The sequence below is a fragment of the Lynx canadensis genome, chromosome A2, assembly GCF_007474595.2.
Source record: "Lynx canadensis isolate LIC74 chromosome A2, mLynCan4.pri.v2, whole genome shotgun sequence".
In the NCBI taxonomy this organism is placed as follows: domain Eukaryota; kingdom Metazoa; phylum Chordata; class Mammalia; order Carnivora; family Felidae; genus Lynx; species Lynx canadensis.
In genome coordinates this window covers 74891624-74907142 of record NC_044304.2, presented here as the reverse complement: position 1 = coordinate 74907142, position 15519 = coordinate 74891624, and the positions used below count along the sequence as shown (strand labels likewise).

Genomic DNA, 15519 nt, shown 5'->3' with positions numbered 1-15519 from the left:
TCTCTCTAGGCCTGATCAGTACACACAGGACCATCTTCTTGGCTCCTTTTATTCCATCTGGAGATGTCCTTTCCAGAACAGGAGCTGGGGAAGGATGCATCAAGTGTCTACACAAAAGCATCTGTCATGAATGCCTCCATATGTGTCAAAGGACAAACTGCTATGAGAGAAGCAGCAGACCCGGAATGACCTTGATGCTTCGGAAAGATGCTCCCACCCCATGGGGGGCTGGATGCCAACTGCCTTCTGCCCAGATTGGATGAATGAAACGATCACATACTTATTCATGCCAGGCTTTGTTATCATACTTTAACGATCTGTTTAATCCTCGGTTTGTGCAAAGTCCTCTGGTCTTGGCTAATACTTCCAGAATACAGCACCACTGATACTTTGACTTTCTTTGTATACTTAAGTGTAAAGGGCACTAAAATGAAAACAAACAAACAAACAAAAAGCCCAACCCTGGTAACAGTGAAGCTGATGTAAGTTCGTGATTTTTTTTTTTAATGTTTTCAGGTGTCTCATTTAATTTTCAGTTATGTGCTCCTGGGATGCATTTCATTTTCATTAAAATACTCCTGGGGTAAGTGACACAAATGGTAACTAAAGAATGTAAGAAATGTACTGTATATTGTTAATTTGGTTAAAGGACATTTTATACCAGAGTCAGAGAGTAGGCATCTTCTGGATACTTGCTCTTGGAAGAGGCACTTGGCCCAAAAGGTCACTGAATTCTAGGTTTGCCAATTTACCCCAAACGTGAAGAGTAAGAATTCTGATCCACAGGCAGACTTCTGCTTGACAGGTTCAACGTATGCACATCCCACAGCCTGTGAGGAAACTGACCTTTACTGTAATTCTAGAGTTTTCTAGGCGTTACACCCCTGGTTTTTCACATTTATTGCACATTTATGTGCCCAACATCCCAATTAGGTATCATTCCCATTTTCTACACAAGTCAACGAATACTTAGAGGTAAAGCAACTCACCCTGTCAGTAAACCAGGAGCAACACAGGTTTGTCTAAGTCTACATTCGTGTTTTGTCACACCATCCCGAATCCCAGAAGACAATGCACCACTCCAGAGTTCTGTAGTCATCCTGAGATGTAGAGCATCCCCATGGACTCACTGCTTCCTACTGACAACTAAGCAAGTGATGCTTGGTGAAGAATGTGAGTGTATTTTCACAAACTCTAATGCATTCACCTGTTGTCTTGGAATGCCATTCTTTATAGTGAGATTTGTAGATTATAAATAAAATCTTTATCCACATACATGCACTATTTATGGAGCACCTAAGCAAACATATCATAAAATCCCTCTTAATGGAGAGCTAATTATATGACAAAAAGATAACGAGAAATGGTTGGTTGGGTAGAATTTCCCTAACGTTAGTTTTGCCGATCGCCCTATAGATGCATTGTTTAGAAAGATACGTATGTGGTGGGAGAGAAGGTCAACCGTCTTTTGGCTTTACCCTCTGCACTACGGAGTTACAACTGAGAACACTTAGAAACTCGGCAGTTGGACATTCTCGGTTATATTCACGTTAGAGACGAATAGGAGCCCAAAGCTGGAAGGGCCATGGGGTTCATCTAACCCAATGTCACCATTTTACAGATGAGAAAATGGGATGGAATGTCAGCACCACTGGAGAGAGAGCTGGAGTGCCAAGTCTTAGTTGTGATTCTTCCACTAATCAGCATGGGAGCTGGAATGAAACCCTGAGTCCCTCTAGAAAGTCAGAAAGGGAGATAAATAGCATAAAGGAAATGCTGGTCACAGGCCACCCTTGCCTTTTCCTACCCATCCCTTAAAATGGATCCAACCTGAGCCCTTGACTTGTCTGAAGATCCTAACATTTGTGTCTAAATACAGGATTTTCCTCCAAATGCATTTTAAAGAAAAGTCTAAGAGGCAGCTAGCATCATTTTAGCCCCAAAGACTCCTGTACTGAGACACATGCTGGTGGCTGGTACTCCTCTCCACACAAACTATATTGAAAACAGCTCAGGCCTTCATTTTTCTTCAGCAGGACTGCAGAGGTGAGTTCTCCCATGGACACCACCCCCAGTGGTGTTCCTTTCCAACGGGGCACCTGGTATTATTACAAACTTCATTTGATAGATCTATGCGCATCCCTTCCTAATAAAGGAGTTTAGTGGTTTTCTTCCCCTTGACCTTCATCTCAATCATCTTTTTTCAATCTACTCTCTGAGAATTGCCTGCAGTCCCATCATCAACCGTCAGCAACCGGGTCTCAGCACAACTCAGCCACTGGGAGCAGGGTCGCCATGGCAACGTCTGTCAGACCTAGCTCCGTACTTTAAAAATTAAGATCTTCTGCAGAAATGCCAAAGTTAATGAATTTTTGGTTGGTCTGGCCTTTCAGGTCATGGCAGAGTATCCAATAACGATACGTATTCAAACAATAAAGTTTTAATTAGAGATTTACTTGCAAAGTCTATGACATACATACCTAGGACAAGTGGATTTATCTTTCAAAGCAAAGGTGAATACGGCGTACCACATGCTCTCAGAGATGGGGATGTGAGCAAGTACCAGTTTCCAAGGAGGCTGCAAAGGACAGCTCCCGTGGATACTGCACGTAGTTTCAGAGGCTGTTTAAGGAAAATGCCTTTACAGCACAAGGAACAGTTGACCTTGCCTGGCCGCATGATCTGTCTTTGAATGATACATAAAGCATTTGCTGCCACTGCTCAAAGTGCCTTCTTGTGAGTGGACCGACGCTTCAGTTGGCTGCCAGACACACCCAGAGACTAGACCAAAAATGGTAATCTGCAAATCACCGAAATGTCATCATGGTCTGTTGGCAAAACTCCCAATCTTGACCTTGCCAAAAACCACATGCGCCTTTCTGGACAGCCTGGAATCCGGCCAGATGATGGACTGGAGCCTGAATCTTGGGGAAGGGTAGGCAGCTGACAGCGGCATGTGGAAGATCCAACTGCACACCTCTGATGTTGCAGCCTTCGCATAGCTCGCGGTATTGGTAAGTAAAGCCCACTCCAGGGTGGTGGGTCAGCCCAGTTGCCTAGCAGATACCACAAGGGATTTGGAAATGCTTACTGCTTTAACGTAATAAGTTGTAGATTCTTGAGCACAGGAAGAGAACATATAGTTTAGCAGGTACAGCGCTCTTAAAGGAGAGATGGGCACACTGGCAGAGGCAGGTAAAATCACTTCCCCAAGGCCACCTCGCTGCTTAGCCATGGAACCCATTCTCCAGACTCTCAATTCAGGGGTCTTTCTGTCACAGCCTCTTTGATACTTGCTCTACATCCAAAGTGGGGGATTAGGGGCTCCTGGGTGGCTCAGTCGATTGAGCATCTGACTCTTGATTTCAGCTCAGGTCGTGATCTCCGGGTCGTGGGATCAAGCCCTTTGTGGGGCTCCTCACTGAGCATGGAGCCTGCTTAAGATTCTCTCTCTCTCTCCCTCTGCTGTTCCCCCACTCACCTGTATTCTCTCCCTCTAAAATAAAAATTAAATTAAATTAAAAAAAAAGTGGGGGATTAGAATATACGTTCCTTCTGAGAAGTTCAAGGCTGAGGCTGCACAAACATTTCTGCTTTCATCTTGACCCTTCAGCTACAAACCAGGAACTTCCACGGAGTCTAAGCATTACTGGTGGGACATGCTGGGGTCAGGATGGGGAGATTTCCGCCTTGCTGTGACCCCAATGGCTTTAGTTAGATGTGCTGTGAAATCGGTCTACAAATGTACTTTTTAAGAACTTTGTAAACATTTTTCAATTATTTTATTTATTTTAGAGAGAGAGCATACAAGGGAGGGGCAGAGAGAGAGAGTGAGATAGAAAATCCAAAGCAGCCTCCGCACTGCCAAACGCAGACCCTAACGGGGCTCGAAGTCACGAACCAGGAGATCCTGGCCTGAGCCAAAATCAAGAGTTGGGTGCTTAACCAACCGAGCCACCCTGGCACCTCTACAAATGTACTTTTATAAAGCCTGCTCTTTTTAAAAATATAGTAGCTGGTGCAGTTGGGAGATGGCTATCTATGGATTAAGATGCCAGGATTTGAATTTCATGTTACCACTTTCTGGGTGTGCGAGTTTGGTTAAACCACGTATGCTCTGTGTCTCAGTTTCCTTAATCTGTAAAATGGGACAATGACACTGAGGCAAAGCCTATTTCCTGGAGCTTTGAGATAACACACATCAAATATTAGCACTCAGTGATATCTGCTGTTACTACATGGCCCCTGTTTACTTTAACCTTACTCCCTTGGTGTTATAGTCAGACTGCCTTTCGCTTCAGGCCACACAAAGTCATTCTCAAAGAAAGCATCTGAGCCACTTGAGACTTGTGGGAACAGAAGACAATTTGTCAGAGATAATTTCTCTATTCTCCCTCAAGCAGTTTTTGCTGATCATACACATGGTTCCAAATCACGTCCACTCGTGAGGAGTGGTCCATATAAAGGGCTTTTCTACCCTGGGGGAGTTGAGAAGATAGACCATCAAGAAAGGGCAAGAAGCGGATACAGAACAGTAACACACGCTAGTCTGGATGTTCAGTTCCACATTATCCGTGGACTCCATAAATCTTAGCACGCTCACTCATGGAGCGAGAGGGCTGAGCCAGTGGAATGCATCTCTGAGGCTCTCATGTATGGGGAGGGACTGGAATCGATGTGTGCGTGTGTGGGGGGGTGGTCAGTTATTACTACCTAAGCAGAGTTGCCCTTTTTAAAAAAATATTTATTTATTTTTGAGAATGAGCAAGCAGGGGAGGGGCAGAGAGAGAGAGAGGGACACAGAGAACCCCGAGCAGGCTCCACACTGACAGCAGAGAGCTGGATACGGGGCTCGAACCCACAAACCATGAGATCATGACCTGAGCTGAAACTGAGTTGGACGCTTAACTGACTGAGCCACCCAGGAGCCCTCAGAGTTGTCTTTTTTAACATTTGAATGGGTCTGGTCTTACACAGGCTACCCAACAGTGCTGATTGGCCAGCAATGGTTTCCATGTGGGCTTGTAAATGAGCCAATATACACTGGGAGAAGAGGGGAGTTTTGTTTTTTTTTTAATCCCATTTCATTACAACCAGACATGTTAAAAACATCACCCAGAGCACAAAATTTCCTACGTGACAAAAAACGTACACGAATACAGACACAAAACTTCACTCACTGTAGGATTCTACTTATATGAACTACCCAGAGTAGGTACATCCGTGGAGCCAGAAAGCAGATTGGCAGTTACCAGGGGCTGGGAGAAGGGCTTGAGGACCTGCCTAATTGGTTTTAATTCGGGTGATGAGGAAGTTTTAGAACTAGATAGAGGTAACAGTGGTGCAACATTAAGAATGTAGTAAAGCCACTGAATTGTTCACTTTAAATTGATTCCTCTTACGTTATTTGAATTTCACCTTAATTTAGAAAAAAAAAAAGCACATGTCAAGAGAAACACTTAGAAAATCACTAGGCACCCATCATCTACAAATAGCTCCTCGACAATGGCAGAATGATCTGAAACCTGATATTCACCTCTGAGTGGAAGAACACTCAGAATGAACAATAACATTACACACCCCTCACCTAGGCCTGTTCAAGAAGGGGGTTTGGAATAGTAGACCCTAGAAAGCAGTTGCTTAGCAACTGGCAGGTGGTTAATGAATACCTCACATTAGCCTCATGCCAGAAATAGCAGTGCCCCCATTTTCCAGAGCTGGAAACTGACAAATCCAGGTCAACCAGGTCTGTGAGGTGTGAGATGTGGGGAGCTGTCCTCCAGCTTGTTACCTTCCCTTTAGTGGTGGCTAACTTCATCTCTTTCCTGTGACTTGGGGCAATGGTAGAGAAAGATCTAGGCCCAGCCACTTGTATCAACTTTGTGTATATCTCTGGAGTTCACCTGCCTTTCTCTCCTTCTCCAACCACCTAAAGGAGGGTGTAGCTGAGGGGACAGTGTGAGTTCTCTGATTGACCCTATCTCCCTAGCAACGAAGGTAGAAAAATTCCCTATCAATGGACCTGGTCTGAAAGTCTTCTTAGTTAGACAGGGCAAAGAATTTTGATGGGACACAGCTTTAGGAACCAAGAGGAAACATGTGCTGAGGGGGACCTCTATGAGATTGAGTCCCTTAACACTTCTGACATAGGGCCAATGTTGAAAAGGGGGTTTCTATCTTCCACGTCTGTTGCCCTCTTCTTCCCCAAGTATAGATTTCACCTACTTCTGCTGATCTTGGGGGAAACCACTTTTCATTATGATGATGGCAATAACCATACCATCAAAAAATCATTGACTGAGGAACCTCTATGTGCCAGTTGCTGAGCTAGTGACTTGTGTTATTTCCAAGCCATTATAGGAAAATTTGAAGAAAATTATTGACCCATTTTGCCTTTGAGGTGATGGCGGCTCAGAGGTCACAGAGCTACTATGCTGCAGAATAAGAAAGATGGCAGCATTTTTGATCACAATAAGCAGCTTGCTTTTCCTAAATATAAAAAGTAAATTATCTGGGGGGCACCTGGATGGCTCCGCTGGTTGAGCTTCTAAGTCTTGACTTCAGCTCAGATCATGATCTCATGGTTGTGAGACTGAGTCCTGACGTCAGCATGGAGCCTATTCAAGATTCTCTCTTTCTCCTGTTGCCCCTCCCCCCCACACACATATGCTCTCGCTTTCCCCCCGTCTCTCAAGAAAAAAAAAAACCCAAAACTAAATTATCTGAATGGAAGCAAAGAGGAGGAAAATGACCATCTAAATATTTGTGTTTTAAGATCTCTGGCTGTAGTCTCTTTCAGGACCCCCAGATTAGAGTGTCAACCAATCAAATTAATGACTCAGAATTTACTGGCACCCTGCTCTGTACTGGGTACCATGGAACAATAACAATAACAATAACAATAACAATAACAACCACAACAACAGAGACATTGTCTGGCCAGAGGGGCACTGAAAATGTAACTACTTGTTAGTGGGAATGCAGTCAAACTCAGAGAAAATAGCCGCTTCTGTGATGTTTTTTTCTATAAAAAGGGATAGATAGATAGATAGATAGATAGAACTTAATTTAAAGCATGTTCCAGAGTGGGCGCTTTGACTTTGTAGATAATTCTACGATGATGAAGGGCAGACAAGAAATCAAGGTACTCTGGCTTCCTGTCATCTTGTGTGTTCCTGTGACATACTGGGACCTCATGCCTGGAGGCACAGTGGAAGCCCCTGGCTCTCACGTTTACTCTGCACAAGGAGAAACCTCAAATGCTGTCTCCCATGCACGTGACCGTCACGGAAGAAACCTCGAGCACGCTGCAATCTTGACCTCCTCCACCACTAGTCTGTGTGAACTTGGATGGCAGAAACTGTCTATTTACTGTATCAATGTATGCCCCAGATCCAGAATAGAGCCTGACATCTAGGGAGGACTCCGATATATTTGTCAACTGAATGAAGGAAGAAACAGCCACATGCCTTCTACTGAAGCACACAGAAATCTTCCTAGCAAGATTAAGTGTTTTATATATATATATATATATATATATATTAAACTTATATATATATACATATATATATATATATTAAGTGTTTTATATATATATATATATATATATTTCCCCCCCCACTTGGTGGCTTAAGTTGGTGTTGACAAGTCAACTTAAGTCTGGTGACATCTTCAAAAAAACAAAATGCAGCGAAAACTAAAGTAGCCCCCAGAATAATGGGTCAGTGTTTCGCCTTCCAGGTTTCTCCACCAATTCTAAAAACATCTTTACCTTGATCTTTCCCCCATTTCTGTTTTAGAAATCACGGTAACCCTAAATTTAATTGCAGTATATTTAAAAATAATAGGCCAAAAAAAAAAAAAAAAAAAAAAAGCATTGGTCCAGTTCACATCATCAGAGCAAAATACAGGAGTAGACAGAAATTTAGAAAAAATTAGAAAGTGACTTTCTAACAAGAAAATGGAACAAATGCAGGTAAAAATCTTTATCTGATTCTTAACCTAATTTTCTGATATATATCTGAAACAAATACTGATCATTTATTTTCCTAAAGATGATTTCCATCACTTATATAACATGGAAACATTTGGACAAGAAACAAGTGTTGGCTTTTAAGATGTATCCTGCAGAGGGGTGCCCGGGTGGCTCAGTCGGTTAAGCATCCGATTTGAGCTCCAGTCATGATCTCGCAGTTCTTGGGTTCAAGCTCTGTGTCTGGCTCTGTGCTGATAGCTCAGAGCCTGGAACCTGCTTCGGATTCTGTGTTCTTCTCTCTCTACCCCTCCCCACTCACTCTCTGTCTCTCGACATTAAATAGTTAAAAAATAAATAGATAAAAATAAAATGCATCTTACAGATATACGGGAGCAATTTAGCATTGTAGGGAAAAACTAAAAACATTAGCTAAAGGGGAATAGAACAACAAACAAAAATGTAATAATTACTTCTCTTGAAAGCCCTAGGTTTCTTTGTGAACCACGATTAAGATTTCCTGGTTTTGAAATTGCATTTGCCTTTCTCTTTTTTTTTTTTTTTTAACAAAACCACCACAAACTTCACCTCATATGAGATGCATTGTCAAGACTCAATATAATAACTGTGTGGTGACATTTTGGCAGCAAAAAAAAAAAAAAAAAAAAAGGACCTCAAAAGGTCATGTCAACCCAATCCTGACTGATGACAGCCATCGCCAACCTACTAATTAATTCTCAGGACACAAGGTGAATTTTTTATGTCTTTACAACTAAATATCACACATCTAGCAAGGGAGAAGAACTTTCTTTGGAAAAAATAACCCTAATACTATCTTACATGATTATGACCGGAAGCAAGAAGCTGTAAATCCACATTCGAGGACAAAATTACATTCTATAGAATGGTGTTTCCCTAAGTTCAAGGGAGAACATGGAGAAGAACTGACCTGATCCAAGCATGTCAATTTATGACACAGAGACAGGAGCCACCTTTGATGAGCGTTAGTCCAAGTGAGCTGCTGTAAGCTGCCTTCGTCTGTTGCCATTTTTCAGACGGTATGAAGATGGGAAAATGAGTTACTGGAACGTTTTCTCCTCAGAGAGGGTGGCTCACAGATGGGCTGTACCTGTGGTTCCCACATAACCTCTGCGTCTCGACAGGTACCTGAATCCTTCGTAAGACTCTCCAAATTGCCTTATATTTCACAAGGAATCCAAATTGTTTTTTATTCTCCAAAGTTCACTTACAAGCTTTAGGAGACAAGTGTTTTCAGAAAGAGGAATTCTGTCCAATATCTCCTTACCCGACATGAGGGAAGCTGGTTTTAGTGATGGCTGTACCACATGGTGTGTTAAATATTTTTTAAATCAACCTTGGTTAAAAAAGATTATAAATCTTTATGGTAGGTCTGATATAGTAGCTGCTTAGTAATGGGTAGCTATTAATGTTGTTCATTGGAAAAAACAATGAATTTGGACTCTGGTTGTTTTTGGTTTTGGTTTTGTTTTTTTGAGGGAGAGAGAGAGCACAAGCAGGGGAGGGGCAGAGGGAGAGAATCCCAGGCAGGCTCCGTGCTGTCAATGCAGAGCCCAATGTGGCGCTTGACGCCACAAACTGTGAGATCATGACCTGAGCCTGGACGCTTAACCAACTAAGCCACCCAGGCGCCCCTGAATTTGAATTCTGAAAACAAAAACTACTTCTGTAGGTCTCTTAAAAGAAGGATAGGTGCAACTGGTACATGGCCAGGACCTGCTGAGAGGGACCATGGACAACTGACATTCCAGCTGGTATTTAACTCGTGAGCTTGTCTATTTCACACCTCCAATCTACGGCATGACATCACACAGCCTTGCTCAAAACCCTGGGTGTTTTGGCATCAAGCCTTACACTGGGGCACGGAATCCATGTGCTTTCAAAGTACTGGTGAGGATGAAGTCTGTGCTGCTATTCAAAACAGAAATTTGGCGACAACTTTTTGGGACTTAAGCCATTTCTAAATCACCATCTGAACCTCATCAATATCAAACTCCCGGGTGTCACCTGTAGTCTTTTGAAAATCAATTCGCTTTCTAACAGTAGTAAAACAAAATTAATTGTGTCTTCCCCTTCCTTTGTTATTTAAATAATCTTAAAGAGAACATGGGAGGACAGTTTGAAATCTGACATCCAATGGAGGGGGGCATCTGCACTGAGTTATGAAGATCACTAGCGAATGTGGGAGAAAATCCGACACTGGAGCCCTGAGACTGAGCCTCAGCGCTCTCCAATCTGAAGTCCCTGTAAGCAGCACTTCCAACAGCGACTCAACCTAGCAGAGCACAGTTCTTGTTTTCCCTACAGAACTCTGTCCAACTCTGTAAGTGGAAAATCCTTTTGCTTGAGTCTGTATTTCCCATCACTATCTTACCCTATTATTTACTTTCTACTCTATTAATAAACCATAGATTTGACCGGTGACCTACCCTCTTCCTGGTAAAATAACAACAAATGATAGCAAGAAATATAACTTTAATTTCTCCAGTTATCTAATCTAGGCAATGTTCTTCTGGGGAAGAGGGAGGCTGATTTTCATCTTTGTACAGATTCTGTAAAGACTATAATGAATGGTAACCTGATTGAGATTCTTGGGAGACATTTTAACTGCATTTCATACATAAACTATTTTCCACCCTCCATGAGTACTCTGAATTAAATCTTCCTTGGTGTTATCGTCGCTTTCATGAGCGCTACACTGTCCAATTCAATATGGTGCGTAGAGAGCTCAGCCTGGTGTGTTATGTGGCTGTGTGGAGCGGGGTAAGAGTGGGTTTCCAAGCAGACAGAGGGTCCCCGCCCTTGCACAGAATACAACCTCAAGGTCCCTCTTTTAAGAGCCAACACCAGATGTGGTTTTGAGGAAATGGTTGTACACATAGGAATCTTTATAGATTCAAGGGTTTTTAATATGGGGTTTCCATCCGCCACTGAGACTTAACCAACCTACGAAACTAACATTGTAAGAAATCAATATGTAGACAACAAAGTCAGTATCCTTCTGTTTATCACCCGCAGGTTGGTCCCTCCCTGCAGGGCCATTGCTAGCCCATCACAGACAGAGCACAACGGCAACAAGGCTGGTTATTTGTGAGTTCTACAACCTACCTACCATGAATGGGAGAGTCTCAGAAAAGAATTAAGACACCCTTTTTTTGAGAACCAAGCCTGAGGTTATATGACGTTTCTCACTAGATCAAAAGATCAGGTGTCTGGATATCGTCCTTTTAAAAACATAAACGAGAATGAAGTTTCACTGTCAAGGGCACAAAGGCTATTTGCACCTGGGGAGCCATGGCAGATGAGGTGATTTGGCCCAAGTGAAGCATGGATGAGAAGGGAGAAATGAGATCATGAGATGAGCAGGGCTGTGGCAGGGAAGGCAGGTGGAGGGTGGGAAGGGGGTGGCGCTCACCACTGCCCCCTCCACTGGCTCCTCAGCCCGGGTGTCCAGTCCGGAGTCCAGCCCGACAGCAGGTGTGGCAGCAGCAGGGGGCTCCTCTGCTTTCGGCTCTGTGGGTAGGGCCTGTTCAGATTCAGCCTTTGATTGTTTGTTTTAGGGTCAGAGGAAAAAGATTCAACATGTGAGTAGATAACATCACAGGATACTGGACAATTAAGACTTTCTTCATCATCCTATGGGCAACTAGCTTCATGAAGTCCGTGCTGGAAAAAAAGCCGCACATTTGGCATCAGGAGCCCTTAACTGGAAACTCTGGAAATGAACTCTTAATTAGGCTTTTCTTTAGCATCATCAAGCACTGTCATTTCCCCTGAAGTCAGACAAAGACTTACCATTTTGGCTACTACTCGTTTTACTTACTTGCAGCTTTATGATGTCTGCAAGAGATCCTAAAATGGTACTTTCTGCCATCTCGCAGAGAGAGAGGAGATCCTAAGAGCTCCCTTAGGAGTTGGAAGGAGGTCTCGAGAAAGAGCTCAGAGGCACAGGGTTCTGGGACCTTCTGGCTCTGATATGCACTGCATTTCAAATGACCCCAAATTGAAGGGTCACTCCAATATTTAGATCAAAATGCATTCATCTGCATGACTAGGTCACCATGAAGCCACCGTCCCACTCACCTGGCTGGGAGGAGCAGACCCAGCTACCTGGCAAGTAGCCACCACAATCACAGATGCTTTGCGGCCTTGTATATTCCTGTTCAGTGTCTTGTTCCACTTTCCCCCGCTCCCCAAACAAATTCTTAGCAATCAGTCTCTTCATATAATAAGCTAATTCTGTAGGGGACCACAGGGTGGTATTCTCTGTGATACCAATTAGACTCTTCTAATTGTGTGGCCAAGAGTGAGGATTTTCCATCCCACGGTGACCTTGACACACAGACTTCCTCCTGATCCCAATTATATGCTGAATCAAGCCTCTGGAATCTCTTCACTCCAGACTTTGTTAGTTTCAAAATTAGCAATATTAAGTAACAACAGGCCCCTTAAGAACACCACAGCCAATGCATATCACCACGGCTACTGAAAATGTTTCCCCTTTTTCAATTCTGACTAATGTAAGCACGTTTATTTAGCTGCATGATTTCACTAAATGGATGGCCATCAGAAGGCACATTGAGGTCCTTTTCCATCAGGACATTTAAAGTGTTAAGAAAGTTGAAAAGTGTTTTCCTAGAGGAGTAAGAAGTTTCCAAAAAACACTGTGATTGGGGAAATCAGTAACTTCTGTCAGACTCTCCCTCATCAGAAGCAATGAAGAGCCAAAGCCCCTTTGACAAGTTCCATATGGAAGGGATGGGAAAGGTAGGCTGAGATTACAGGAAATGAATAACAAATACCTTCGTGCTGGATTAACACACAAAATATTTCTCTTGCGCGCCACCCCCCCCCCACCACATCTTCCACCGTGACTCACTCCATGGTCACACACACAATAAAAGAGAAAGGACACTTTGGTAGACAAGTGTGCAGCGATTTGATATTTTTATGGGCTTTTATAACCTTTAAGGGGGCGATCTGACACAATTTTTAAGAAAGAATAAGATAAAATTCGCTCTAATACACTCTCAAGAGTTTTTTATGGGAAAAGATTTCACTTTTATTGTTCCAAAAGAATTATCTTCATAATGGAGCAAGGTTTCATAGCAGCCAAGAGATACTGTAAGCTCTCAGGATATGATCTTACCATTTTGGAATCAAGGTGATTTGCTATGACAGGACGATATCAAATGACCTACACAATAGGGACAAGAAGGGTAATTTGACAAAGCCCCAAGGCATCCATATGCAGGTGGTGGTCCCCTTGTGGGCTGAGTCTATAAGGAGAAAGTCTGAAGCCAGATAAGAAACCAAGAGAAGCTTCCAAATATGAGTCAAATAAGTATATCATTGTACATATATATACATCTAGATAACGTAAAATGAAAAAAACATTTGCATCAGAGTCTGGGTTTCTTGGAAGTCCAAAGAAACTCTGAAGTTTTACTCAAGGCAAGAATAAGTAAGTGCTTTCATATATGATGTGACTTGCATTTGCTTACTAAAATCAGATAATGCAACAGAAACACAGTATGAAGAGGACGTAGGATTGGTTATGTCCCCACAGTCATAACACCTCCCCTATATTATAATATCACGTGAGATATCACAATACAGCTGTGCAACTTAACAACTTCAATTCTAGGGGGAGAAATATAACTCACTGAGTCATTAGTAAGGATGAGACATGGTAGCATGATTGCACATCAAATCACCTACTCCAATTTAGAAATAGAAGTCACCCTTCTATCCCTTCTAAGATAATGTAAAATTGTAAATATTTTGTCAAGATGGAAGAAAAGCACAGGCAGACCGTGAACCACATGTTGCAGAAACATCTAAAATAGTCCTGGTCAGAATTATGCCCTGTTTCTACCACTTTCTTTCTGCAAGATGACTCCCTTGGCAGACTTGTGAATGGGTTGATCCAAGCCATACCCATTTATGAGCACTAGTTGCCGGGGTGGTGATCATTACACATTCAAAGGAGAAGTATACTCTAAATTTACTGGTGGCAGCAGGATGTCCCAATGGTTTAACTCTGAGACACAGAAATGGAATTCTTCCTTTAGAACAGAATGGTAAGTACAGCCTCAGTGCACATTTTCTAGTGTCCTCTGTCATGAGATGGAAGGCAGGTCGTTGCAAAGGAAGGAGATAGGTTGGGAGGGGGTTAAGAGTCTAGTCACATTCTTGGGGCATCTGAGTGGCTCAGTCGGTTAAGCGTCCGACTCTTGGTTTCGGCTCAGGTCACGACCTGGCAATTTTGTGAGTTGAAGCCCCGTGTGGTGCTCTTCCCTGGGAGCACGGATCCTGCTTGGGAATTCTCTGTCTCCCTCTCTCTGCCCCTCCCCCAATCATGTGCTGGCTTTCACTCTCACTCTCAAAAGAAATAAATAAACTTAAAAAAAAAAAAGAGTCTAGTCACATTCCAGTATGGCACTTGCCTTAGAGTCCTGTTTCTCCAAATTTGGGAAAGCTAATTTAGTGGGAACTGTAAGGGCCATAGAGCTAACTGAGCCCTGAGCAAGGTTTGCAGATTGAAAAGAGTTTAAACTTACACTCAAGGGATGTCCTGTAGGCTGTAAGATGCAGACTGGGGAGATGTGCAGTTGACTACGAACCTCAGCCTTCACCTTGCTCAGACCAGTCAATGAACCAAATGTTGGGAAACTGTCCTGCTCCTGGGAAGATCCTATATAATCACAACTCAGCAGGAGAAGTGGGTTTGCTAGGATTTCCGAGTTCCTCACATGGCCCAGCCAACGTTAGAAGCTTCTGCAGTGCTGGCCATGACAAAGCTAAGAGTCCCAATGGAAAGAAGGTGCGAGATGTATGCTTCAGAGAATACATATCAAAAGAAGGGAAGAGCAAGAAATGGAAGCTTCTACAGCGAGCTGTGGGCAGTATGAAGATGTTTTGAGAAACTTAAAAACCACGGGATTCTATGTCTGGACTTCTGCATCAAAGTAATAGGTGTGAGTTTAATTATGACCCACTGCCTTTCTTTTTATTCCAGTATTTCTCCATTTTTCTTGACCCATTCACAAGCAATAATTAACAGTCTCATCTTCCAGCATTAGTATAACCCTTACTCCATCACTCAGGCTGAAAATCACCAATGAATATGACACATAAGTCCCTCTGGCTCCATTATCAGCACCTACATAATTTGCATTTTAAGTACTTAAATCTTTATTTGCAAGCCACACAGCTCCACCTCTCACCTGGTTACCCAAAAGGCAAAAAGTATGACAATCTACAGACATGGCATTCCAGACGTCCTGGCCTTTGAGAAATATCGAAGTAACCTTTAAGACAAACCTCCCATCTCTTTTGCATTGTTGGTGGGAATGCAAACTGGTGCAGCCACTCTGGAAAACAGCCACTCTGGAGGTTCCTCAAAAAATTAAAAATAGAACTACCCTACGACCCACCAATTGCACTACTAGGCATTTATCCACGGGATACAGGTGTGCTGATTCGAAGGGACACATGCACCCCCA

The 15519-nt window shown here is 42.9% G+C and overlaps 1 protein-coding gene across 2 annotated transcripts in view; it reads right to left on the bottom strand.

Moving 5' to 3' along the window:
* Window positions 1-15519, bottom strand: part of AMPH (amphiphysin) — a 251490-nt gene that overhangs the window by 19524 nt on the left and 216447 nt on the right. The window contains exon 17 of one of the 2 annotated variants that reach the window (XM_030307720.1): window positions 11427-11552. The exons of the other annotated variant lie outside the window; for it this stretch is intronic. Within the exon in view, the coding sequence (XP_030163580.1) occupies window positions 11427-11552 (126 nt within the window). The remainder of the gene's footprint in view (window positions 1-11426; window positions 11553-15519) is intronic. 2 annotated transcript variants of the gene reach the window in all.